General features: G+C 39.0%; 1 protein-coding gene and 1 long non-coding RNA gene across 4 annotated transcripts; both read left to right on the top strand.

Annotated features, from left to right (window-relative positions):
- Nucleotides 1–624: 624 nt before the first annotated feature.
- Nucleotides 625–25,165, top strand: POLB (DNA polymerase beta). Of its 3 annotated transcripts, none has more exons than XM_059685294.1 (14): nt 625–850; nt 1,187–1,244; nt 3,433–3,499; nt 8,323–8,397; nt 9,296–9,354; nt 11,187–11,236; nt 13,244–13,295; nt 15,331–15,385; nt 15,481–15,553; nt 16,884–16,954; nt 17,805–17,891; nt 23,243–23,307; nt 23,800–23,987; nt 24,925–25,165. In XM_059685294.1, the coding sequence occupies exons 1-13, from the start codon at nt 790–792 to the stop codon at nt 23,966–23,968; spliced, it is 942 nt and encodes a 313-aa protein (XP_059541277.1). In that variant the 5' UTR covers nt 625–789; the 3' UTR covers nt 23,969–23,987; nt 24,925–25,165. The 3 variants fall into 3 exon arrangements, with proteins under 3 accessions (XP_059541277.1, XP_059541278.1, XP_059541276.1); XM_059685293.1 differs by having other exon boundaries at nt 627–850; nt 23,800–23,939; XM_059685295.1 differs by lacking the exons at nt 11,187–11,236; nt 13,244–13,295 and having other exon boundaries at nt 626–850; nt 23,800–23,939.
- LOC132228604 (uncharacterized) lies at nt 17,898–23,236 on the top strand. The gene is made up of 3 exons (XR_009451387.1): nt 17,898–19,804; nt 20,505–21,906; nt 22,633–23,236. It is a non-coding gene; the product is annotated as an uncharacterized LOC132228604 (long non-coding RNA).
- Nucleotides 25,166–27,527: the final 2,362 nt, after the last annotated feature.

Below are 27,527 nucleotides of genomic sequence, written 5' to 3'. Positions count from 1 at the left end.
GGGGAAAAAAGAGGAACAAATGTAATAATCTGAACAATAAAGATTTAATTTAAAAAATAAAAATAAAAAAAGAAGTCTCATAAAGGAGGCTTTGCTGTTATCGGCATGTTTCATTCGGGCTCCTGCGTCACCCAGCACAGGAGAACCCATTGCAGTGTGGGCGGTACTGTATTCTATCTCACAGAAAGTTTTGACAGTATTACCCTGGTGTTGCCTCATCGCATATAAAGTGCGTCGTGAATTCAATAGCTATTATTGTGCACACATAAAATGTGCACAGAGAACTCAGCATTCTACCTCCCATCCAACCACCTTATACTGTGTACCCCACCATCTTAAGTTTTGACTTCAGAGTGGAAAATGGGGCGCCTATATTTCCCCTTTGAGGGAGAGAGTTTCAGAGATACGTACTGAGAAAACAGATACGTCTCAGGTTAGGAATCCAGGTCTTCCCGCAGGAACCCCATTGGGCTGTAATTCCGGGGTGTCCTGCCCTCCTGCCAAGTCCAGGTTTCAGGTCCCAGCCTCCCTCACCGGCTCTCAGTCTCGCGCGCAGAGGTAGCGCCGTCCTAGCCCCGCCCCGGCCCGCCCCTCACATGACGTCAGCACGCGCGCCGCGCGCCGAGCGCCGCGCCTCCTGTCAGTGGCAGCCATTGTTCCGCCGGTCGCGCTGGCTGCACGGGGGCTGGGCCGGTCCTACCCACCTCTCCGCGTCCCTGTCCCCCTTCCAGCTGGGCGAGGGGGCCGGTCCCTGGCTCGGCGCACTCCGGCTCTCAGGTGCAGGCCGCCATGAGCAAACGGAAAGCGCCGCAGGAGACTCTCAACGGGGGGATCACCGACATGCTCACAGGTCAGCCCGGCGCCGGGGCCGCCGGCGTTCTTCGTCCCCCCACCCCCTTGCCGTCCCTGCTCCCTTTTCCGTCCCGACAGCCCGGGGGATGGGGTCGGCCCCTCGCAGCGGGTGATGTTCCGTGCGGACCTTCCTTCCGCGCCGGTGGCCGGTGGCTGAGGGTCGGCTCCGCTGGGGCCCCGGTCGCCGCTCGGGCTGCTGTTGGCGTGGCCCGCGGAGCCGTGGAGGGTCCCCGCCCTTGAAGTTTAAAGGCGGCGACTTCCCCTCGTGGGAAACTCAGTTCTTGTCTGTGGACTCGTGACTCGTGTTCACCCGAGCCTCTTGTTGCCTTTTCAGAGCTCGCAAACTTCGAGAAGAACGTCAACCAGGCGATCCACAAGTACAACGCTTACAGGTGGGCCGGCTTGCCTTCCGGGGTGCGGGGCCGGCGGAGGGCGGGGACCCGCGTGCGGGTGGGCCATCTGCGGGAGCAGGAAAGCAGCAGGGCTGCAGGCGCGACTGCTGGGGCCCGACTGCCGTATTCTGGGGGAACCTGGGCAGAGCTCTGCGAGGTCCATGCAGTCCAGTTCGGACGGAACACGGGCTGATTTCCTGTCGTTAGACACGAGTTACTGAAGATGCAGTCTGCTTTCCACCTACGTGAGGACTGTGCTGTGAAATAGATGTGGTTCGAGGGGACACGTGTTCCCTCCGGTTGGTCTGTGTCTTGTCCTGTCCCCTCTTTGGACCCCATCCTTGTTCATCGCACCGGGGGCCTGAGCCTAGACGTTATGCCACTTGCTTCTGACCCTTCGCCTGTAAACACGCCCTAGTCCCTCCGCTCTTAAAAGCGAAAGCAAAGCGATCGTCTTCACTTCCCTCTAACTCGGACCTCATCTCTCTCTTCCACTTGACAATTACCCTTCTTTTTTTAAAAAAAAAAAATATATTTTATTGATTTTTTACAGAGAGGAAGGGAGAGGGACAGAGAGCTAGAAACATCGATGAGAGAGAAACACCGATCAGCTGCCTCCTGCACACTCCCTACTGGGGATGTGCCTGCAACCAAGGTACATGCCCTTGACCGGAATCGAACCCGGGACCTTTCAGTCCGCAGGCCGATGCTGTATCCACGGAGCCAAATCGGTCAGGGCTGACCATTACCCTTCCTGAGTGATCTGTGTCCCTGGCCTGGCCTTCCTGCTCCCTAGCCTTTTCTTATCTCATGGCGGGATGATTTCCATTCTGCCGACCCGCTGAAAATGCCCTCACCTACATCTCATCTACGGAATTCTCAGGGACATTCACTACTAGCTCCTTCTACTCATGTCTTACCCCTGACTTCCGTGGCGGCACAGCCTTCCGTCCTTGCACCTCTTCTGCCTTCCCTGTTCATGTTGGCAGTGTGTAGCGATCTGCCCTTGGAGACTGTCCTCTCACTCTCTCGCCAGTTCTTACCATTCTTGGTGGCTTCCTATACTGGTTATGTAAGGGACCCCAAATATGGATCGCACTGGGCTTTTCTTCAGATTTTTACGTCTGTAGCCCCTTAATCTTTACCTTTCCAAAGCCGAACTCAACTTCCTCCTTCCCTTCCCAGCCAGCATAAGTTAGAAAGGATTATACTCTCCCCTTTACCTCCTATGGCTTCCCATATAAAGTAATGGTCCTGTCATCCACACATTTGATGACATAGCAGTCAGGAGATATTTTCAACCCTATCATTTGAGTCCAGCAGGCTTCAGAGAGGAACTGTTTAGTCTTGCCCTTCGATTCTAATTGATAGCTTTGCTGGGTCCTTGCCTTTCATCACTTTGAATATTTCTTGCCACTCCCTTCTGGCCTGCCAAGTCTCTGTTGAGAAATTAGCTGACCGTCTTACAGGAGCTCCCTTGTTGGCAACTAACTGCTTTTCTCTTGCTGCTCTTATGATTCTCTCTTTAACGTTAACTTTTGGCATCTTAATTGTGATGTGTCTGGGTGTGTGCATCTTTGGGTTTATCTTATTTGGGACTCTCTGTGCTTCCTGGACGTCCATGTCTATTTTCTTCACCGGGTCAGGGAAGTTTTCTGTCATTTTTTCAAATAGGTTTTCAACTTCTTGCTCTCTCTCTCTTCTGCTGGCACCCCCTGACATGAATGTTGATGTGCGTGAAGCTGCCCCAGAGGTTGCTTACACTGTCCTCGCGTTTTGGATTCTTTCTTCATTTTGCTGTTCTGATTGGGTATTTTTTGCTTCTTTATATTCCAAATTGCTGTTTCGATTTTTGGCTCCATCTACTATACTATTGATTCCCTGTAAATTATTCTTCATTTCAGTTAGTGTATCCTTCATTTCTGACTGGTTATTTTTTATGGTTGTTCTGTAATTTAGTTGTAATTTTGAGGCCGCAATTGTGAGGATTTTTAAGATATATCTCTAATAGAGAGGTATGTGGTTTCAGCTCATCTGTGTGGTTTTTTTTTTTATAAGTTTTACAGATGTGGAAAATGAATGATCTTGGTGAAAGTTTAAGCTGCATATTTTCTTGTATGTGTATTCCAGTTTAAGAAAAATTAAGACCTTACTGGATTTCTATTTTTTTTTTTTTTTTTTTTTATAGAAAAGCAGCATCTGTGATAGCAAAGTACCCACACAAAATAAAGAGTGGAGCAGAAGCTAAGAAACTGGTAAGTTTAGTAAGCAAGTTGATTGAAGAATTTACACATATACGAATTTGGTGGGCTTCCATAAACTAAATTTGGCCCACATAGGCAAATTTCACTGTACTGACTTATTGGAATAATATTTATTTTGCTTCAAGCATACTTCAAGCTCAAAGTGTTTTGATTGGGAGAGGGATGAGTTTAAAAACTTTTAAACATGTGTAATTAAATTTTTTTTCTCTACTCTCTCCATTTATGCATGTTCTCACTCATTTTCAGTTTGAGCATGGTCCTGAAGAAGAGTATGGAGACTGAGTGGTACCAGCATATCTGGTCCCCAGCTACCTTTTTCTGATCCCCACGTATAGGAACTTACATGAGCTAGTGTTGCCAAAGAGATCTTACCTGTTAATATGCACACGATTAAACCCCTTTGTATATTATGGCATTTAGCCCTGTCCTCTGTAATTTCCATAAAGCCCTGTATGCTAGCAGTGTCATAATTTCTAGAAGGTCGCATCCTTGGTAATTTGTAATAGTAATGTTAATAGTATCCTGGGAAAGTTTACCTAATGATAATCAGATTATTCTCTCATATAAATCTCACTAAAAGATTCTAAGTTCTTAAAAATTAAGGACCATACTTTATTCATTTTTTATTTTATTATTTTTTTAAACCCTCACTCGAGGATATGGTTATTGATCTTAGAGGGTGGAGAAGGGGAGGAGAGAGAGAAAGAGAACATTGATGTGAGAGAGGAACATTGTTGGTGGCCTCCTGTACCTGCTCCAAGTGGGGATGGAACCTTCAACCTGGGTATGTGTCCTGATCAAGAATGGAATCTGCAACCTTTCGATATATGGGATGATGCTCCAACCAACTGAGCCACGCTGGCCATGGCTTATTCATTTTTTCTTAAAGATGTCAAACTGACATGGCTTTTGATTAGTCTAGATCAGTGATGGCGAACCTTTTGAGCTCCATGTGTCAGCATTTATAACTAACTCTGGTGCCATGTCACATATAGAAATTTTTTGATATTTGCAACCATAGTAAAACAAAGACTTATATTTTTGATATTTATTTTATATATTTAAATGCCATTTAACAAAGAAAAATCAACCAAAAAAATGAGTTCGCCTGTCACCTCTGACACGTGTGTCATAGGTTCGCCATCACTGGTCTAGATCCTGATAGTTATCACCTTCTTCTGTTGTTCTTTATCTGTGTGTTTTCAAAGTCCTGTAGAATTTAGGTATTAATATTTTATTGTCCTTAACTTTCTCATGAGAGCCTTTAGAATGTAAACTATAACTGTTCTTATATTTTCATCTTTCAGAGGTTTTTTTTTTTAATATATTTTTATTGATTTTTTACAGAGAGGAAGGGAGAGAGATAGTCAGAAACATCGACCAGCTGCCTCCTGCACACCTCCCACTGGGGATGTGCCCGCAACCCAGGTACATGCCCTTGACCAGAATCGAACCTGGGACCTTTCAGTCCGCAGGCCGACGCTCTATCCACTGAGCCAAACCGGTCTTGGCCAGAGTTTTCTTTAAATATATTTTTTATTGATTTTTTACAGAGAGGAGGGGAGAGGGATAGAGAGTTAGAAACATCGATGAGAGAGAAACATCGACCAGCTGCCTCTTGTACGCCCCCTATTGGGGATGTGCCCGCAACCCAGGTACATGCCCTTGACCGGAATCAAACCTGGGACCCGTGAGTCCGCAGGCCGACGCTCTATCCGCTGAGCCAAACTGGTTAGGGCCAGAGTCTTAACATTACCATAAATCTTGTACTTTTTGACTAAGTGACAGATTATCCACTTTAGTCATGTACCACATCTTCAACTTGAATTTATTACTCAACACAAATCATGCTCTGGTGTCTAGGTTTTAAATCCTTTGTGTTCATAATAGTTCTCAACTTCAATACATCCTCCCCAAATAGACTAGCCACGCAAGTTATAAATACATTAGACTTTAATTCTAAGTTTCTATCTTGTCGAACTGACCCAGTGTTAAACCTCAGAAGCCACTTCTGCTCCCATTCTGTTCCCCTTTAATCACCATTGAATTTCCCTTTTTATGTTAAGCGCAAATAGCCCGATCATTTATTAAAGGCAAACATCTGTCAAACTTTGATGCACTTCATTCCAAATCTCAGTTATGGTATATCCCTAAAAAGAACACAGAAGTACCCAAAATTCCTTTTGCATAAGATTGGACTTAATATGAAAATCTCATTTTTATTCCATTTCACTATTATTATTTTTTCACTGTTATTTTGAACAGACCTACTTTCTGATACATATGAGTGCTTCTCCATAATTCTAGAAAGCTGAGATTTTCAGAATAAGTATTTTGCCTTATACTCCTTAATATTAGTTATAAAAAATAGCCCGGCTCTAAATTGCTTTGGGTCAGTATCTTCTGACATAGAAAATGAGAAACCTGAGCAGCTTCCCCCCTTTTTAAAAAAATACATTTTTATTGATTTTAGAGAAGAGGGGAGAGGGATAGGGAGATAGAAACATCCATGAGAGAGAGAGACATTGATCGGCTGCCTCCTGCACTCCCCCGACTGGGGATCAAGTCCACAACCCGGGTTGTGCCCTGACCAGGAATTGAACCGTCTTTTCCTGGTTCATAGGTCAATGCTCAACCACCGAGCCACACCAGCCAGGCACAGATGTTAATTTTTAAAAAGTCATTTAGAATTGTTTTGCTAGGGTTTCTCTTTTGTCAAATCATTTAAGTATTTTATATTTTTTACTGAGGCTCAATTTCTTTGTTTCAAAACTGGTCATATGATGATCATTTTTTTTTTTAATTTTTTTTAATTAAATCTTTATTGTTCAGATTATTACATTTGTTCCTTTTTTTTCCCCCCCATAACTCCCCTCCTCCCAGTTCCCGCCCCACCCTCCGCCCTCACTCCCCACCCACTGTCCTCATCCATAGGTGCACGATTTTTGTCCAGTCTCTTCCCACATCTCCCACACCCCTTTCCCCCCCAAGAATAGTCAGTCCATTCCCTTTCTATGTCCCTGATTCTATTATAATCACCAGTTCATTCTGTTCATCAGATTATTTATTCACTTGATTCTTAGATTCACTTGTTGATAGATGCATATTTGTTGTTCATAATTTGTATCTTTACCTTTTTCTTCCTCTTCCTCTTCTTAAAGGATACCTTTCAGCATTTCATATAATCCTGGTTTGGTGGTGATGAACTCCTTTAGCTTTTCCTTATCTGTGAAGCTCTTTATCTGACCTTCAATTCTGAATGATAGCTTTGCTGGATAAAGTAATCTTGGTTGTAGGTTCTTGGTATTCATCACTTTGAATATTTCTTGCCACTCCCTTCTGGCCTGCAAAGTTTCTGTTGAGAAATCAGCTGACAGTCGTATGGGTATTCCCTTGTAGGTAACTGAGTTTCTTTCTCTTGCTGTTTTTAAGATTCTCTCTTTATCTTTTGCTCTTGGCATTTTAATTATGAGGTGTCTTGGTGTGGTCCTCTTTGGATTCCTTTTGTTTGGGGTTCTCCGCGCTTCTTGGACCTGTAAGTCCATTTCTTTCACCAGGTGGGGGAAGTTTTCTGTCATTATTTCTTCAAATAGGTTTTCAATATCTTGCTCTCTCTCATCTTCTGGCACCCCTATAATTCTGATGTTGGTACGCTTGAAGCTGTCCCAGAGGCTCCTTACACTATCCTCGCATTTTTGGATTCTTTTTTCAATTTGCTTTTCCGGTTGGGTGTTTTTTGCTTCCTCGCATTTCAAATCATTGACTTGATTCTTGCACTCCTCTGGTCTGCTGTCGGGCGTCTGTATAATATTCGTTATTTCAGTCTGTGTGTGCTTAATTTCTAGTTGGTTCCCCAATATAAGATCGAGGGTCTTATTAGTTTTCTTGTAGATCTCATTAAGTTTATCGGCAGCTTCTAAACAGTTCTTGAGAGACCTTAAAAGTGTGGTTCTGAACTCTATTTCTTCCATTGACAATTTTGTCCTGTTTCTTTGTCTCCGCATTTTGTTATGCTTCCTTGGTGCACCCCCTAGTGGTCTTTGTTCGCAGTCTTATAGTTAAATCTTGATTGTTGTAGCTAATTCCAGGGAGGGTTTGACCTCCAGGCCAAGTGGCTATGAGAATCAGCTGTGTCAGCAGTGAGAGAACTTCTGTCCTCTAGGGAGGTGCTAATCTAGCCTTTGCCTGAGGCTATCCGGCAAATGCCTCTGTGCAGGGCTTGGGCGGGGCGGGTCGCACAGGATCAACAGGGTGGGCCGGAGAGAGCAGTTATGGCGGCTCTCAGTCCTGTCCCAAGGGGCTCTGCCTCTCTGAGTCCCAGCACCCGCTGCAAAGCTCGGAGAGAAAGCTGCACTCGCTCTGACCGAAGCCAGACAGTCCCGCTTCTCCCGTTTGAGTCTGGGTCCCTAAAGACTCGCCCGGATCTGGTGCTCAGAGTCTGCGACTCCCTCCCGATTGAAAACAACAACCGCGCCCTCCGCCGCCAGCCCGCTCCGCGCACTCCGCACCTCAGAATTTGACTTCAGCACTGCGCCTCCTCTGAGTGTCCGTTTGCGTTTCTCTTTCCTCCTAGTTGTAGGACTTCCACTCAGCCAGCGTTCCTGTGGTTCTGGGTGATGTCCCTTCCGTTTTTTGGTTTCACTTTTGAAGTAGTTGTTCAAAGCAGCAAACTCCGGCGTTAACCTATGCCACCATCTTGGTTCTCCTCTCTGATCATTTTTTTTTTTTTAGTTTCTAATTTTATACTTTATTTTTTAGAGATTTGGAAAACATTACATTTATATGACTTCTGTGTTTTTAATTTTTTTATGTAGCCCGGAGTAGGAACAAAAATTGCTGAAAAGATTGATGAGTTTTTAGCAACTGGAAAATTGCGTAAACTGGAAAAGGTAAAATTTAACTTATTTATTTGCTTATTTGCTTATTGTATCTATCTTTATGGCAGCTATCATGGAGCACCATTGCAGGTGATTGAGACTCAGAAGGAAAAGAGAAGAGAGGAGTTTATGGCTTTGAGTGTCTATTTTTAAAAATTTTGAATATTCTATAAAATGTTCACTTATTTTATGTGGCAATTAAGAGACTATTAACATATGTAATAGAATTATCTTCATATTTTCAGAGCCATTCAGGAGGGCGATTATAAACTTTGACTAAAAGGTGTTATCTTTTAGAACTTCAATGCTTAAACTCTCCCAAGCATTGTTATGGTTTTATTTCATCCTGGTGAGAGTAATTATATCACTTCTGGTTTTTTCTGAATGTCTTTTAAGAGTATTGGATAAGTTAGAGATGAGACATCTTTAGCTGCTCTGTTATCACTTACTAGAGGCCTGGTGCATAACATTTGTGCACTGGGGGCGGGGGGAGGATCCCTCAGTCTGGCCTGTGCCCTCTTGCAGTCTGGACCCCTTGCTCTTTACTGCCCCCCTGCAGCGGAGGTGGTGGGAGAGGTTCCCGCCATTGCCACAAGCCTGCCAGCCGCAAGCCCGGCTTCTGGTTGAGCGATGCTGCCCCTGTGGGAGCATACTGACCACCAGGAAGCAGCTCCTGTGTTGAGTATATGCCCCTTGGTGGTCAGTGTGCATCATAGTGACCAGTTATTCCTCCGTTCAGTTGATTTGCATATTAGGGTTTTATTATATAGGATAACCACCTAGGTTATATATGAATACTTCTTTAAGGGTTATCCAGACATACGTAAGTATTGGTATGTTTCCAATAAGATCATTTGAGCCCTTGAAGCATTCTTAAATCATTGTCATGCTTTTTTTTCCCCCCTTAAAGATTCGGCAGGATGATACAAGTTCATCCATCAATTTCCTGACTCGAGTTACTGGCATTGGGTAAGAACTATCTTCTTCTTTTTTTTTTTTAATCCTCACCCAAGGATATGTTTTTATTGATTTTAGAGAGAGAGGAAGGATTTCAAACCAGCACCCATTTGGTCTACGAGATAACACCCCAACCAGCTGAGCCAGGACAAGAACTATTTTTTAAGCAGACACAATATAGGGTTGGTTTAATCTTTATGTCAGCCAAACCAAAGTGCATGCTGTTTCTCTTCAAAACTTGCATCCTTCCACGTCTGTGCCTTTGCCCATACAGTTTGCTCTTCCATATGTTACATGTCTGAGGCTGGTTCTTGCCTTACTGTGAAAGCCTCATCCAAGGCTGCTGTTACCGCCTTTGTGAAACCAGTTTGATTCCCCAGCCGGACATGATTCCTTCTTCCTCTAAACTCCACTAACACTTGCTCTTTGTACATCTTATTGTGTTCTCCAGATTAAACCTCATTTGCCTCTCTGAGCATGATATCTTAAACATTTAAGCTTTTTTCCCATAGCACCTAGCATAGTACCTTATGAATTTGAAACAAGCTCTCAGGCATTTCTTAATGAAGGAATCTTTATCGTAAAATTTGAACTAGCATGAAAGGATGCTTCTTTGACAGTAGACAAAGTAAAGATGAACATTGAAATACTAAAGCTGTAATGCTTAACTCTCATCTTCATGAAATGAGAATATTTTTAGATATAATGATGATTTTTTTATATGGCAACATTTTTAGGAAAGTTACTCTAAAATAGATTAAATTCTTAAACTTAGTCTACTGGAAATGAGCTTGACTCCTTGGGGACCCAAGGCCATTATACAGTGGTAGTTAAATGTTGTTTTACAGGGCATCTATTATATCGTTCTCTTTTTTCAGACAAGAAAACTGAATACAGAGAGTGAGATAAGTGTGGCAGAATCAGAATTAGAACCTCTGTTTCCTGACTCCCTTTTCAGTTCTGTTTTTCTATGCCACATTGCCTTCCTGCCATGAATATCAGTTTCTGTGACAAGCGGTTTCTGTGAATAGGCTCTTTGTCATTCCAGTCTGAGTTTCAATATCTCAGAGGCCTTCCCTCACCACCCAATCTAAAGTAGTACCTAACCACTCTGCTATGTTACTCTATTTTAATTCATCTGCCAGATATTTTCTTTTTTTTTTTTTAAATATATTTTATTGATTTTTTACAGAGAGGAAGGGAGAGAGATAGAGAGAGTTAGAAACATCGATGAGAGAGAAACATCGATCAGCTGCCTCCTGCACATCTCCCACTGGGGATGTGCCCGCAACCCAGGTACATGCCCTTGACCGGAATCGAACCTGGGACCTTTCAGTCCGCTCCGATGCTCTATCCACTGAGCCAAACCGGTTTCGGCTGGATATTTTCTTATTTGTTTATTATGTATTTATTCACTCTCTTACCCACTGGAATATAAGTAGGTAAGACCAGCACCCTTATTTGTGTTATTCCTGTTGTATTTTTAGCACCTAGCAGTGTTATCTGGTACATATTAGGCCCTCAGTAAATCTCCTGAATGAATGAATGAATGAATGAATGAACAGTTTTCAAGTACCTGTATGTCTTTTATGGGTAAAAGACATGGGCACAATTGTTGAGACATCTTTTTCATGTCTAAGTTTATGGTTGTATTCCTAGATTGAGGCTTCAAGAATTCCTCTCTTTGGATGAAATTGAACATTACCCAAATTACCATGCACCATTTTAACAAGTCTTGTTCACTTCAATAGTAACTCTTTCATGTTTGAAAGAGAAGACATAATTATTTGTTTCAAGAATCCTGAGTTTCGTTTGATATGAAATAATGTGTTTCTTTCTTGTAGTCCATCTGCTGCAAGGAAGTTTGTAGATGAAGGAATTAAAACATTAGAAGGTGAGTATGTAATTCCAGATTAAATGTTGTCCTGACTGACTGTTAATGTTCTAACAGACTACAACTTGAAAAATTCCTTCTCGCCCTAGCTGGTTTGACTCATTGGATAGAGCGTTGGCCTGTGGACTCAGGGGTCCTGGGTTTGAATCCCGTCAAGGGCATATGCCTGGGTTGTGGGCTTGATCCCTAATGGAGGTTGTGCAAGAGGCAGCCGATCAATGATTCTCTCTCATCATTGATGTTTCTATCTCTCTCTTCCTTTCCCTTCCTCTTTGAAATCAATAAAAACATCAAAAAACAAAACAAAAAACCTCTTCTCAATTAGATACAAATGATGTGATTTTTTTAAAACTCTACATTAGAGAATAAATATAAAGAGTAGTTTATATTCCCATCTTAACTCAGAAGAAAATCAAGAAGAGCAAGAAGTGGCTTTTGGTTTTAAGGCAATGATTTCATTTGCAGATTTTAGTTGATGTAAATAAACTTTGTTCGTTAATAAAATTTAAACTGTTAACAAAGTCCTACACATTCAGCTTAAAAGCCAAGTATATTGAGAAAGATTCTGTAAGAGACTTATATCGCTTATTGAATTTTTGCTTTCAAAGAAGTGATAAAAATAGTAATTCTGAAACACTTTTCTTAAATCTAATATAGTAATCCTTTAAATATAATTTATTCATAATTTTCAAGGCCATATTTATGTATAGATTCATTACAGTATATCTGTAATTTAGGGTTTAATATTTGTGGGTTCAACTACTTGTAAGCAATGAATTCTTTAGAATGGTGCTTCAGTTTCTCAGCTACAAAATGGTACAATTTCTGTCTCATATGATTTAATGAAATACTGTATGTAAAGCACTTAGCAGAATGCTTGGTACCTACTAAAGTAATTAAAAATAGTAACCGACTCTTAAGAAGTATGGTTAATTAGTAATATTACTAAAAATTTGTGTGAGTCACGTGGCTAGTTAATGACCTCTGTTACATCTGCATCTCGGAGGGTTGTGCTTTTCTGCTTGTGGTGTATATGGTTTATCTGAGTGAAATACTGAAAATGGGGTCAAGAATTTGTTTTTCAAAGGTATTCAGTTGCATCCCTTGGGAGTGTGAAGGATCTACTCTAATTCCCCTCGTTCTTTTAACTTGTGTAGGGTTTTTACATTACTTCTCAATTCACAGACCTGTAATATAATAACTGTTGATATATCATATACATAAAACAGACTCAATATTTCTGTTTCATATACTTCAGTGTTTTCTGTGTAAATACAGCTCTGAGAAATATTAAGTGCTCCATATATTATAAAGATACTTATTTTTCTCCATTTTATATTGCCAGAGAGAATTTATGTGAATATGAGGGTGATTATAGGAATTGCTTGTGAAGCATACTTATCTTTAAAAGCTTACTCTTGTATTCATGCCCAATAAAGGAACATCTAAGTGGAACTAAGTCACTTTTAGATTTAAGATATGTTATGTTATGACAGTTTTTTAAATTAAAAAATAAAGATAACACATCTCTTTTTCACAAGATTTTTAGCACAGTTCCTACACAAACTGGTATTCAATAAATATTAACTAAATGAAGGAGTGAATAAACAAATGAGCAACACAAATTAACTTAGTTACTCTTAATACATTCAGAAATTGTGGTTACTACTGCTGCTGCTGTTAACCATAAGTTAAGCAATATAGTTCTTATAAGGATGCTTTTTGCTATAGTGAGTGAAATTTGGTATGTTTAATCTACTGTTCCATGGAACTAATTGAACTTTTGATTCAGTAAATAAAAATGATCATGAAATAACTGTTAGCTTTTACTAGGTTAATTTGAAGAGTCACTTTTATCTAATTCTTTTCAGGTAAATTTTTTTACTGTCTTTTTCAAAGTGATTTTAATGTATTTTCCATGTAGTTTTTTTGTAAATAGTATCGCTGAATTTACCATTTTCCCCCCAAAATGTTTGAATTAGCACCTCAACTTTATCTTTTATACAGATCTCAGAAAAAATGAAGATAAATTGAACCATCATCAGCGAATTGGGCTGAAGTAAGGTGGCAAATTTTCTTTGACACTGGAGACGTAAAAGTAAAATTTTTTATAGCCATTCTTTCATACATCATAATTCTTCAAACTTAACTAAACAACCATTTCTCTGTTCAGAAATGCTAAGATTTGTTGCAGACAGCTGTAGAGTTTGCCTCTTTTGAGTTTTCCCCTCATTCTCTTAACTTTTGTAGGGAATTTCCTCTGAAAATGCATAGAACTGAGTGCATCAGTGGGTGTTTATTTCATGCTTACATTATACAAAGCACTGCACTGGATCTGGGGTAAGGATATAAACAGGCTCAGTGTAGCTCTTACGAAGTTTAGAGTCTACCTCAGAAGATAGGACATGAACTTGAAACACTAAATTTTAAAAAAAGAAGTTAAAAAAAAGCAGAAAAATACCAAGCACTTAAATAACAGTTAAGGAATAACTAATAGGCATGTTGTATGACAGCATTAGCTGTTATTTATTTTGTGTACCAGATATAATCAGGAACAACCCCCTTTCTAATTATTTAAAATACATAGTGCATAAGCTATGTACATGCATAAGCATGTTTCTTTCCTCTAGTCCTATAGTCTTGTTGGCGATTCAGTCCTAATAACCTGCACTTTTCTATTGATGCCTTACCATACTATTACACTGCCCTTCCAAAAATTTGAGCAAGTTAAGAGACCAGGGTGGTATAGTTCTCATTTTCCTTGCATTTACATAGTAAATAGAGATCTTCTGAAGAACTTAGTTGTTGTGAGAATTGGTTTTGAGCCAGTGCTTTATTCTTAGATGTTATTTCATACTTAGATAATATTTTTATAACAATCTTGTAGAAGTATAATTCATATGCCATACAGTTCAACCATTTATTTATTTATTTTTTTATTGATTTTTTACAGAGAGGAAGGGAGAGAGATAGAGAGTTAGAAACATCGATGAGAGAGAAACATCGATCAGCTGCCACCTGCACATCTCCTACTGGGGATGTGCCCGCAACCCAGGTACATGCCCTTGACCGGAATCGAACCTGGGACCCTTCAGTCCACAGGCCGACGCTCTATCCACTGAGCCAAACCAGTTTCGGCCAATTCAACCATTAAAGTACAAATTCATTGGTTTTATTTTTAAATTTTTAAATTTATCTTTATTGTTGAAAGTATTACAGATGTCCCCTTTCCCCCCATTGACCCCCTACTCCCCTTCTCCCCACTCCTGCTCCCTCTACTGGCCTTCACCAAGTTATTGTCCATGGATTATACATATATGTATCTAAGTTCTTTGTTTAATCCCTTCCTACCCCTCTCCCCCTCCACTTCCTTTGAGATTTGCCAGTCTGTTGCATGCTTCCATGTCTCGGGATCTATTTTGTTCAACAGTTTACTTTTTCAGGGGCTTTAGTATATTCACAGAGTTATATAACCATCACAAACCGAATTTTAGAACATTTTTGTTGCTTGTACCCATTAACAGTCACTCCTATTTCTCTCCAATCCTCCACCTCTACCCCCGCAGCTCCTGGCAACCACTAATCTACTTATTGTCTCTATAGATTTGCCTATTCTGGGCATTTTATATAAATGAAATAATACAATATGTGGTCTTTTGTGACTGGCTTCTTTCAATTAGAATAATGTCTGGGTTTGTTTATGTTGCAAGATCCTACTAAGATATTTTAAAATACAATAATTTTGCATGATTTAAGGACAATAAATTATAACCCCTTGTCAATAGGGATCAGTCTAATTTGGAAGTGTACTAACTTAAATATATTTATTTACTCTTGGTATGTGAATGTGAAGTTTATTTATAAATAAGTTTAGATGGAATATCTGGAATAGCGGAGAGGATGGCTTGTAAGGATTTTGATCAAGTTTGAGGAATAAACCTTCTCCACCCTCAATTTTACTGTTGTCTTAATGAATTTTAATCTTGATTTTTGAATGATCTAATGGTATAAGGACACTTGATATAGTAGGAAATTTATTTTTTAAGAAGATTTAAATGTCACAAAAGTCTTATCTATTTATTCTGTCTTTATAGATATTTTGAGGACTTTGAGAAAAGAATTCCTCGTGAAGAGATGTTACAAATGCAAGTAAGAGTGTACTGAGTTGTATTCTTTGATTAGAATTGACAGTGTCACTCTAAAAAGCCATTTTTAGAATACTGACTTAATTTTTCTCCTATTAGGATATTGTACTAAACGAAGTTACAAAAGTGGATTCTGAATACATAGCTACAGTCTGTGGCAGTTTCAGAAGAGGTAATACACTTCTTAATCTCAGATTATTCATGCCTTGATGTTAAAATTGCTTAGTGTATATAAAAAGGATGAATTAAAAAGATGTAATTTGTGCCCTAGCTAGTTTTGCTCAGTGGATAGAGCATTAGCCCACAGACTGAAGCTTCTCAGGTTCGATTCTGGTCAAGGGCGTGTGCAGGCTGATTCCTGGCCCCAGTCCGGGTGCATGTGGGAGGCAATCAGTAGATATCTCTCTCACATCGATGTTTGTGTCTGTCTCTGCCCCTTCCTTTCCACTCTCTAAAAATCAATGGAAAAATATCCTCGGGTAAGGATTAACAACAGCAACAAAAAAGATGTAATTTGTGTTACTTAACGGATTTACTAAGATCCAGTAGTATTAGTTAAGTTTATTTATTTATAGATGGAAATATATTAGAGAAATCCATACTGAATTTATTATAGGATGATATTTTAGTGACTAATTTTAATAAAAATTTATAATAATTTTATGTGTGTTAAAATCCTAATAGTGGTTGTCTGGCTAGATGCAAGTGAATCTGGGTAGTTTTTGTTTGTTTGTTTTTCTTATTGTAGTTTCTAAATTTTCTGTAATCGATCTAAGAATAATGTCTCAGAAGCACCAGTTCAAAACCAGTTCTCACAACAACCAAGTTCTGCTGATGTCCATTTACTATGTGAATACAAGCAAAACTAGAACTATACAATTGTGGTCTCAAAAATTTAGAAGGGTAATACAAGTTTAAAAATATAAAGTTTAATAATTAGAATAAAAAAACTTTATTTAAAACTTTTAGAAAGATATCTGACTGAATCTCGGGGCACTCTGGAGTTTTGCTTGGAAGTAGGTGATAGGCTATAAGCAATTCTCTGGGTAGCTGCTGTAAGAATCTAGAGGTGGGGATAGAAAAGGACTAAATCCATAATTACTGAAAAGTAGAAAGAACATTGGATTGGGGCCAAAATACCTGGGTTCTCAGGCCAAATCTGTCACTACACGATTTTAAGTAAGTTTGTCACTCCACGTCCTGTTTTCCATATTTGCAGAATGAGAAGATTAGAGTTAACAAGTTATTCAAGTCTGTGCATCCAAAACACCTAGGAAGTTTTTAAAAATACACACATTGCTGTACCCTGCTACAAAGCTACTAAATAAGAATATCCTTGGGTAGGGCCTTGGAATCAATATTTTCAAAACATAGGCTTTGATACACAGCAAGCCGCGTGCTATGAGAAGTAAGACCCTTCTATGTGTGTCATCCCCTTGGTTCTCTTTGTCTCATAGGTAAATTTACGTGAAGAATTCCATATGTTTTCTCTGTTATCATAGGTGCAGAGTCCAGTGGTGATATGGACGTTCTTCTGACCCATCCAAGTTTTACCTCTGAGTCAAACAAACAGGTACTTCAATTTATAATCAATGTGATCAATCTTACATAGCAATGAGCATAATTTTCTAAATGATAATTGTCTATTTTCAGAATAAGTTTTTGTTTTATTTTTTTAAATATATATTTTATTGATTTCAGAGAGAGGGGGTGAGAGAGAGAAACATCAGTGATGAGAGAGAATCATTGATTGGCTGCCTCCTGCATGCCCCCTACTGGGGATTGAGCCCGCAAGCCAGGCATGTGCCCTGACTAGGAATGGAACCATGACCTCTTGGTCAACACTCAACCAATGAGCCATGCTGGTCAGGCCTAAGTTTTTGTTTTAATCTTTCTGAAAAGTCAAACTGGTACTGATTGAATTATGTGAAAGGCAAAAAGTAAGTTGTTGAAAGGGATACATACTTTTCTACAAGGAATTGGATGGACAATCTAACATTTGAAAGAGATGAAATTTAGTAAAATATTTCCTGAATTATCTATTGTCTATCATAGATATTTTAGAAATATCCATAATATTGTATTTAGAAACTTTACCTCTATTAGAAATCCCAAGAAGGCAAAACGTTTTTTATTTTGAATAGATGCCTTTTAAAGATGAAGCAGCTAACTTTTTTGTTTTAATGAAACAAATAAACACACAGATGATGTTTGTTGGGGAGCATCATGATATTGGTGAAAGATGATGGTATCTAAAAATAATTTAATAAGATGAATTTCCTGTTAGAAGAAAAAAGTACTTACTCAGAACATAGGAAAATAGGCATTTCTCCACAGATAATCAGAAAACTTGTGTTAAAAATGTTTTCTTGCCATAACAGAGTAATTGCTCTTTTTCTTATTCCCTAATTATGATTCTACAGCCAAAACTGTTACATCGTGTTGTGGAGCAGTTACAAAAGGTCTGTTTTATTACAGATACTCTGTCAAAAGGTGAAACAAAATTCATGGTAAGTACTCGTTTGAGTTAACACATCGGGAAAAAACTTTAAAGACTGTTTAGTAATGGTTGTGAGTGTGTGACCTCACTGTAGCTTAATGTTACAATCAATAAATATCCATGAGGCCTTAAAGAAGAAGAATTAGCAGAATGCTAATCTCAGACTATTTTAGTAAAGAATTTTGTTTTAAATTCCCCACTTGTAAATACCTGTGCTATTGGAATAGATTATTAGAAATACTCTGCTATTTTCAAAATATCCATAATGACCTTGACATATAAGTTTTTTCCTAAAATAACAAATGTTTTTATATTCTCTAACTCAGAATTCTTTAAAATAAGTGAGATTAAAATTGCCTAAAGAGTGTTAATTTATTATAATACCAAAGAAAGAAAAGGAATCAAGGTATGTGCTAGGACGTAGGGGAAGAAACACGTGTGGAATGTGTTCATAGTAGGGGAGTTCATAGAGTAGGACACTGCAGAGATTTTCAGAGTGAAACCCATCATGATGAACTATCAAAATCCTGTAGTCCTTCTAGGGAATTAAAATTTAAAGATTCAACAAAAATGGCAAATGGATTAAAAACAGATTAATAAATGGCCCAGTGTAAAAATAGACAGGAAGGCAAATAGAAATCTAGGATTAAGGTATTAAAAGCTTACCTTTATTCTACTGGTCACTTATATATACATCATTTGGATTCCCTTTTCTCGGTGCCCCCCTTTTTCCAAGTTCCATAACTGAAAGGAAAAAGACTGCTTTTGGAGAATAGACATGATAGAATTAGCAAGTCTCATGCATAAATTTGACAATGGTTTTAACCAATAGTAGAAGAAGATGGTTGAGATGGATAATTGAAATATCATGTCATTCAGAAAGTAGAATGGTAGTTGCCAGGGTCTGCATGGAGAGGGGCATGGGGAATTATTGTTTAAATGGGACCATAATTTCATTTGGGGCAGATGGAAATGGTGAAAATGGTACTTTTATCGTATGTATATTTAACGTGTAAAAACATTGTTATTAAATTCAGCCTGGTGATTTTTATGGGCTATGAAAGTATATTGCTTATGTTAATCACACTTTATCAGTGTTTTTAAAAGAACTTTGGGAAAGGTAAGAATAAAAATTCTAGTCAGTCTTTGAGAATTAAATATGTTTTCCTGAATCTGTCAGATTTTGAGCACTTACTCTGTTTCTAAAAGTATATACACATATGAAATCTTATTTAAAATAGGGTTTATATATGCTCCATGGACATCTTTTTAAAATTTAGATTGATTTTAATTTACTCAAAATAAATATGCATAATTCTTACAATTAAAGTACATTCAGTCAGATGAAATCCTAAAAACAATATGAGCTAGACAGGTGGGATTTTTTTTTTTTTTCATAGTAGGAGTGTCCTTGTATGCCTGGGCGTGTTCTGGGTTCCCCTTCTGGCCTCACTCTCCTGCAGTAGTCATCTCTGTGAGAGTGGGGAGTGCACCACCTGCTTTCAGATTTAGCAACGTGAAGGTGTTTATACAATGCAATAGCAGAAGCATTTTTTTTTTAATTTTTTTTTTACAATCTGAACATATTCTGCTGGTGCTCAGAGAGAGATCCAGAGGAAAAACCAACAAAGACTGTAGTAATCCAGCTAGCAAGAATACAAGGAAAAATTATAAGCTGGTGAGCTGGGTGTAATCTGGAAAGGAAAGGTGGGTAGCCAAGTATATGTGAGCATAAAGATTTACTGACGGTGGTGGAAATGGGTTTCCTAGTAGCTGCTCAATCCAAAAAAGACAAGACCTTTGCCTAGAAAGTGCATGGGCAGCCAAATTCCAGGGACTGCTACAGAGTAGGCTGGGTCAGACCTTATTGTTCATGATATGAAAGAACAAAATGGGGAGAATGAGTGTTAATAGGGGGAGAAGGTGCCGGGAGCCGGTCCATCCTTGCTGTTTCAAGGGACCTGGCATATATGGCATACGGTTCTTAATATGTTTGCTCACCTTCTTGGCACTATGTGTTTTAACCAAGGTCACCTCTCCGAGAAAGGTTGAATCCCCAGGTAGGGATTTTCCCCTGAAGTTAGGGAGGGAATAAAACCCCTCAACTAAGTGCCAGGCGGGTAATTAATCCCTTTAACTACGAACAATCATGCTTAAACTACATAATCTTTTCTCCCTGGAATGGAGATAAGAAACGCCCTAACCTTTGTAATAGAGATTGATAGGATTGAATCAACTGGTATAAATACAGTTGTAACAAGACAGAAACACTCAGAACTTAGAACACAGAACTCATGAGACAGAATTCAGAAGAAAGAACCTACACGGAGCCTGGAGACAGAAGAACTTCGCTGGAGAGAACATGGCAATAGACCCTGGACTGAACCTGACTATAGAACATGGCAAGAGAACCTGACTAGAACCTGGTGACTGACCCTGGCTGGAGATCTGAAGCAGAACCTCTCTGGAGATCCAGACCAGAACTTGGCTGGAGATCCTGGCTGGAGATCCTGGCTAGGCTGCTGATCAACTGAACGCTGTCTCCGTGTCCTTCCTTCTTCGCCGAATCCGTCCACACCTTTGGGGACCCCTGGTCCCGCTGGGGCTGGACCCCAGCAAGAAGGTATATTCAGTCAGTTCAGCAAATATGTATTAAGCATCTACTAAATTCCAGATTCTAGGAGCTTGGGATATATCAGTGAATTTAAGTAGAACTTATATTTGGGGAGTGTGGAAAGAAACTTAATAATGGTGAACTTAATAAATAAGCAAATTGTATAGTGTGTTAAGGTAATAATTACTATTTTTTAAAAAGAAAGGGGAGAGCAGGACATGGGGAGGTGGGCGTGCAGGAGACAGTATTATACAGGGTAGTCAGAGGCAGAGAAGATGAGACTTGGAGAAAGACTTGGTAAGGGATTTAGCCAAGCAGGTACCTGGGGGGAAGAGAGAGCAGTGACCCTAAGTGCATGAACATTGGCAGAGATAATCCAAAGAAGTTACGATCTCTAGGTTTCTGAAAGGATGTTGGCTGCAAAATGAATTCAATTTATAAAGTGAAAAAAATGCTTCTCATTCCATAACCACTTGATCTTAACACCTCTTGTTCCTATAACTATTGATTAAACAGTTTTAAAGATATGACCATTTATGTGTTTTTCAAGTTATCTTCAAAGCATTAATTCCTTTAATAGCAATCAAACCTTAGGAAAGCCAGGTTATTCCAAATCTTCTTGTAAAATCATGGTCTTTAGATAAGTGAGCTATTCTTCCTGTGAATATACTATTTGAAAGAAAAACAAAACAAAACAATTTCCTCTGCATTTCGATGCCTGTTTGATTTATATATGAGGAGTACCATTCAAACTTTAACATTTTGTGCAAGTTTGCCCTTGGATGATTTTCTGTGAAATATCTACAGTAAGGATTCAAGAGATAATAGAAGGTACCTTGAGGTCTACCCTAAAGTAGTGAGAGGGGCTTTATTTCAGATACTTGCATGAAGCTACCTAATTGAAATGTCAAACAAAACTCATCCACTCTATCTAATAAATAATGTACAATAATACAAATTCTTTAACATAAGTACTTCAGAAAAAGTGCAGGAAATAAAATTAGCCTTGAAGAAAGGAACAAAGCCATTAGATGAAGTCCCAGTTCTAATGTGACAAACAGTAAGATCATTGCCTGTGGCATCGAAACATCCATATCTGAAAGGTAATACTCATGGTAATTCCAGATAGAAGTAGTTTCTGATCCATTTGAAGGTTGAGCTGGGACTTATTAATGCCAAAGAAGGTAGTTTCATATTTTGAAGATAAATAGGTTTCATTAATCTTTCAGCCATAGCAACCCATTTTGGATTTTAGATTTTAACTTTTTTATGTTGCTGAGTGAAAAAGTATGGCTTTTAGTGATATGTGTACCAATTCAACTGCTTTTTAGAATCAGAAGCCTGGCAGTTGTATATTTTTCTTAGAATGTGACATTTGAAAGTTTTATTTTGAAATTTATTTATGTCTGTAGTTCTTTTTATGCCGGGAGCCGGTCAATCCTTGCTGTTTCAAAGGACCTAGCATATATGGCATACTGTTCTTAAAATGTTTGCTCACCTTCTTGGCACTATGTGTTTTAACCAAGGTCTCCTCTCTGAGAAAGGTTGTTCCCCAGGTAGGGATTTTCTCCTGAAGTTAGGGAGGGAATAAAACCCCTCAACTAAGTGCCAGGCGGGTAATTAATCACTTTAACTACGAACAATCATGCTTAAGCTACATAATCTTTACTCCCTGGAGTGGAGATAAGAAACGCCCTAACCTTTGTAATAGAGATTGATAGGATTGCATCAACTGGTATAAATACAGATGTAACAAGACAGAACTTAGAAGACAGAACCTACACAGAACCTAGAGACAGAAGAACTTCGCTGGAGAGAACATGGCAGAAGATCCTGGACAGAAACTGGCAACAGAACCTAGAGACAGAACTTAGCGAGAGAACATGGCAAAAGATCCTGGACTGAATCTGGCTATAGAACATGGCAAGAGAACCTGACTAGAACCTGGTGACTGAACCTGGCTAGAGAACCTGGACAGAACCTGGCTGGAGATCCTAACCAGAACTTCGCTGGAGATCCTGGCTAGAGATCCTGGCTAGGCTGCTGATCAACTGAACGCTGTCTCCCTGTCATTCCTTCTTCACCGACTCCGTCCACACCTTTGGGGACCCCTGGACCAGCTGGGGCTGGACCCCAGCATTTTTACATATTTATGGGTTACTGACTAGTCCAGAATTTTTGCCTATTTTTCTGAAAAAGGAAAAGATAACAAAACAGACCTTGAAAATACCTGTTTGAAAACTAGAAATATAATGAAAACTCACTTGTAAAGAAGGAAGAAAATAATCCCCTGGTTTTCTTACCTTAGATTTTTTCTTCTCTTGGTTTTCTCGTTTCTGAGAGGTTTCCACAATTTCAAACTCTCCTACTGTTTCTATCATAGCTTTTTTATTTGTTTTCTTTTTCCCGAATAATCATTCTTCCAAGTTGCTTTTTTTCTGTTTGTTTTGGTCTGTCTTTCATGTTTGATGCTTTCCTCAATTAGCTTGTTGTTTAGAATTCACAAAGGCCAAATCCTCATCACTCTCATCCTTGCCTGCTGTTTCATGTAGTTCTTTAATTATCAGGAAGTGTAATAAGAAGGTAGTGGTAATGTACAGTGCATAGAGAAACTAAATTAAAAGTGCTCCAAATTAGAAAACTGCCTCCATTTAAAACAAACTAACCTCACATTTAACAACATTTAATTAAAATTAAGCTTTCGGTTTAAAAATATCTTTAAACATTCTTTTAAATATCCATTTTAGGGTGTTTGCCAGCTTCCCAGTAAAAATGATGGAAAGGAATATCCACACAGGAGAATTGACATCAGGTATTTGTTGCTGACCTATTAACTTTCCCTTCTTTTTTCCGTTCCCCCCTCCCTCTATTTATCTTGGAATTCACATAAATATCCAGAATCCCTTTTCATTCTGAAGTGCCTTATGTTTCTGCTATAGAAAATGTTTAGCCTGAAAATATATAAATAATAACTGTCTATAGAATCTAATTTATTTTCTCTAGCTATCCATGTCATCAGTATGCCTTCCACAGCTCAAAAGTCATTTTCTGCCTGGGGAAAGTTATTGTAATAAGTGACACTGCTTTTCATTTCTCCACACCTTGCAGAGCATAGTTTACTAAAACCTAAACTTCAGGGTGGGGTAGTTTGAATGGTTTACCTAATGATAGTCTCCTTTGCAGGTTATTTGGCCACATACACTAATATTTTAGGTGCTTTGTATCTTACTAATTTTAAAAGTCTTAATTTTGCTAAATTTGAAATGTGTAGTAGAAGATTTCTCTATTGCTTTTTTTTTTTAAGGTTGATACCCAAGGATCAATATTACTGTGGTGTTCTCTATTTCACGGGGAGTGATATTTTCAATAAGAATATGCGAACTCATGCTTTAGAAAAGGGTTTCACAATCAATGAATACACGATCCGTCCCCTAGGAGTCACTGGTGAGTATTTGTGTGCCTTAGTCATCTGAAAAGAAAGTTATTTTCAAGGTATTTTGGTTTAGCAACTTTGATTTCTCTAAAAAGCCTTTAAATAACTATGCCAGTTAATTAGTTTCTTTGTATTGTTAGTTCATCAGGCAACAAATGGGCTTTAATCCACACATGTCCCAGGCTCTCCCTTGAAGGCCCGTGATGACAGGAATTAATTCTAGCTCTATCACAGTGGATTAAATTCTTTCCACCTGTGATGGTCAGTAAAAATAAACTTTATTGGTCCAAGTGTTTTGTTTTTTAAAATGCATCTCCAAGACTTCTGAAGAATCCAGGTATCGTTGCTTTTGGTGCCAAGCCAAATTTGGTAGCTTCATGCTTTAAAGTTAAAGAGTAAGAATAGCTTAATCCCTGCTTTATTGATCTTATTAACATTTCATAATATACTATGTAGTTTACTGCTCTGTACTAGGAAAATGAAGATTTTGTTATTTTGTCCTAAAAATTATAAAATCGGGCTTTCTTCCTTGGTTAACTAGGGCAGTACTTCTCACATGGCAGTGTGATACAAACCACGTGAAGACCCCATTGAATGCAGAGTCTAATTCAGTGGGCTTTGGAGTGGGGCCCAAGTGTCTGCTTTACTAGTAAGCTTCCAGGTGATGCCAGTTGCCAGTCTAGGAACCCCATTTTGAGTTGCAAAGGAACTAACTAGAGTATTTTATATAACCCATGAGGCTCTCATGGAGATTCAGCAGAGAGGAAAATCATGAATTGGATAACTTCAAAGGCCGTGGTTGGCACACTCAGGTTCCTTTTGTAGCACCGGTGTATATGTGACAAACCTCAACCCCGCACTCATGTGGCAGGATGGGGGCGGACAAGATCTTTTTTTAGTGACTTGGTTGCCATTTTCTTTGTTTTCTACAAGTATGTCCTATACAAATGTCAGTCCTGCACCCTCTAAAACTTTTGATTCTTTTGTCTCTTGTAGGAGTTGCTGGAGAACCCCTGCCAGTAGATAGTGAGAAAGACATCTTTGACTACATCCAGTGGAAATACCGAGAGCCCAAGGATCGAAGTGAATGAGGCCTATCCTTCCCCAGCACAGCCCAACAGGAGTCTTAATTTATTTCTTAACCTTTGCTATGTAAGGGTCTTCGGTGTTTTTAAATGATTGTTTCTTCTTCATGTTTTAGCTTGTACCGTAGTCAATAAAACCTAATGCACTATTATCAGATGATTTTGTTCTGATTTTATTAGAAAATATATTTAAATTTTTTAATCACACTTCACTAAGGGTTTACTAGAGAGAATTAAGAGATGAGATGATAGCAAGTCTTCAAAGCAAATTTTTATTTTCTCATTTTCTGCCCTTACGCTATAAACCAACATTACTCCCACTTCCTTTCCTCCTTATTACCAATTACAAATAAGTAATTAAGATACACCAAAGGTTATCCTCTTGAGGATGGTTCAGTAGTTTTCCAAAAATAGTGCCTTCATAAATTTAATTTTTTTCTTTGGCCCATATTCAATTTTGTAATATATACTTAAAACTTATATAGAAGAACAGGTGTGTGGTTTACCTCTTATATAAAATCTGTAGCAACTGGCTGTAATCCATCAGAAAGAGCTTCCCTAAGCAAAACGACTTCTAATTGTACCCGTATGTACAAAATATGGCCTCTCAAACTTCAAACAAAAATTTCACTTTTTGCCCTAGTTTTCTAGAAATGCTTTGTAACTTGCAAAGGACTATACAAACAAGATGATACTACCTTTTGAATCTTATTTCTTCATCAACTACAAATTATTTTGTAGTGAAATGGTATTTCCCTTCCAAGAAATCAAAGAAAATAAACAATAGGGTTTTTAATGAAAAATAATAGTTGCTGTAGTAATTTTCACTGGTAAGATATAAAAAAAGTTCATTGAATCACAGATACCACCATTTCTCCCCTCCCAAGTTACTGTCAGTTACCAGAACTTCACCAAAAATCATTTAAGATTTATTTCAACTATGGTGGGGCCTTGACTTACGAGTGTCCTGACTAATGAGTTTTTCGAGATACGAGCCATCTCTCGGCCGATTTTTTGCTTTGAGTTGCGAGCTAAAATTCGGGTTACGAGCCAGCTTCAGATACCCCACCGCTAGTTGGCGCAGCGAACGTCACAGTGAATGCCACAACATCAGCCCAGCATCACGTGTCTCGTTCACTTTTTGATTTGACATACGAGTAATTTGAGTTATGAGCTCCGTCACGGAACAAATTAAACTCGTAAGTCAAGGCCCCACTGTAATTGTTTTTCTCCCACAAAGGGGACCAGTACATTTTTCTTGTTTGTTATCAAGCTCTAACCAGATTTCTTATATTTTAAATCTTACTCTTAAGTTCTCCCTGGAGCCTTATTTCCCCTTCCCCTTTGTCACTAATCACAAATATATATAGGAATCTCCTGAGGAGTCGTTTCTGAATGCATTATTTCAAGTGGAGGATGGGAGTGAAACCAGCTATTGCCCTGCTACCCAATACTATGAATCATTCAGTACTTGCCTTCAGTCCTATTGTAGTTTTCCCCACATATGTTCAATTTTGTATCTAGCATTTCCCCACATTTAACCTGGCCTCATGACTGCTTCCCAACACCAAAACCCAACTCGGCTGTACCACCTGGAATGGCTGTATCATGTTCCACCAATGGTGGGTGGTGCCAAAAGTTACTTAACCACGCAATTGAACAATATTTTGCTATTATAAATACTTTGGGAATAGAGCTAAGCTTTTATTGTTTGAGAATGTCCCCTGAGTCATTCTAATGCAGGCTTATTTATAGCCACAGTTTTCTGTGTTTTTTTTTTTATATAAACCATATTTTGCAAATATTTTCACACAATAATAATATAGTTCTTAAAAAGTGGGACAGTATTTTATGTTCAAGGGAATTCTCTCTTTCAGGAGAATTCCCTCTTTCAAGTGAAGCCATTAATGACGCAGTGTGGAAGCATAATATAACTTATGTTTCAAGTGTTGGAAACAATGGCCCATGCCTTTCTACAGTTGGTCGTCCCAGTGGCACTACATCAAGCATAGTAGGTTAGTTTCCTGTTTTAGCAATAGACTTGATTATGCCCAGCCGACATAGCTCAGTGGTTGAGCATTGACCTATGAACCAGGAGATCACAGTTCGATTCCTGGTCAGGGCACATGCTGGGGTTGTGGGCTCGATCCCCAATATGGGGCCTGCAGAAGGCAGCCAATCAATTATTCTCTCTCATCATTGATGTTTCTATCTCTCTCTCTCTCTCTCTCAATAAAAATACTTTAAAAAATGGACACAGAAATCAGCAAACAGAAACCTCTCAGTTAATCCAATGTTAATTGGAACTCTACTGTATGCAGGACACCATAAACCCTAAATACACTCTCAGGAAACTGATACCTAGTCGGGGCCTGCGGATCTGGACTTGTCTCTGAAGTAGACTGGAGTAAGTAGAACGGAAGTACAGATACAGTGCTGTGAGATACACAGTGCAGCCACCTTTGATTTGAGAATTTAGGTCAGGCTTTCTTAAGACTGTGGGGATGAGGATTA

This window comes from Myotis daubentonii, chromosome 2 (genome assembly GCF_963259705.1).
Source record: "Myotis daubentonii chromosome 2, mMyoDau2.1, whole genome shotgun sequence".
Taxonomy (NCBI): domain Eukaryota; kingdom Metazoa; phylum Chordata; class Mammalia; order Chiroptera; family Vespertilionidae; genus Myotis; species Myotis daubentonii.
The sequence above is the reverse complement of the archived record's forward strand: the minus strand, read 5'-3'. Positions and strand labels throughout refer to the sequence as shown.

Excerpts from the sequence above, each read along its gene's own strand:
- POLB (XM_059685293.1), top strand. The coding sequence starts at position 790 with ATGAGCAAACGGAAAGCGCCGCAGGAGACTCTCAACGGGGGGATCACC. Across the intron at positions 3,500-8,322 it reads GAGCAGAAGCTAAGAAACTG|CCCGGAGTAGGAACAAAAAT; the intron begins GTAAGTTTAGTA and ends TTTTTTATGTAG. Across the intron at positions 17,892-23,242 it reads AAGGTGAAACAAAATTCATG|GGTGTTTGCCAGCTTCCCAG; the intron begins GTAAGTACTCGT and ends TATCCATTTTAG.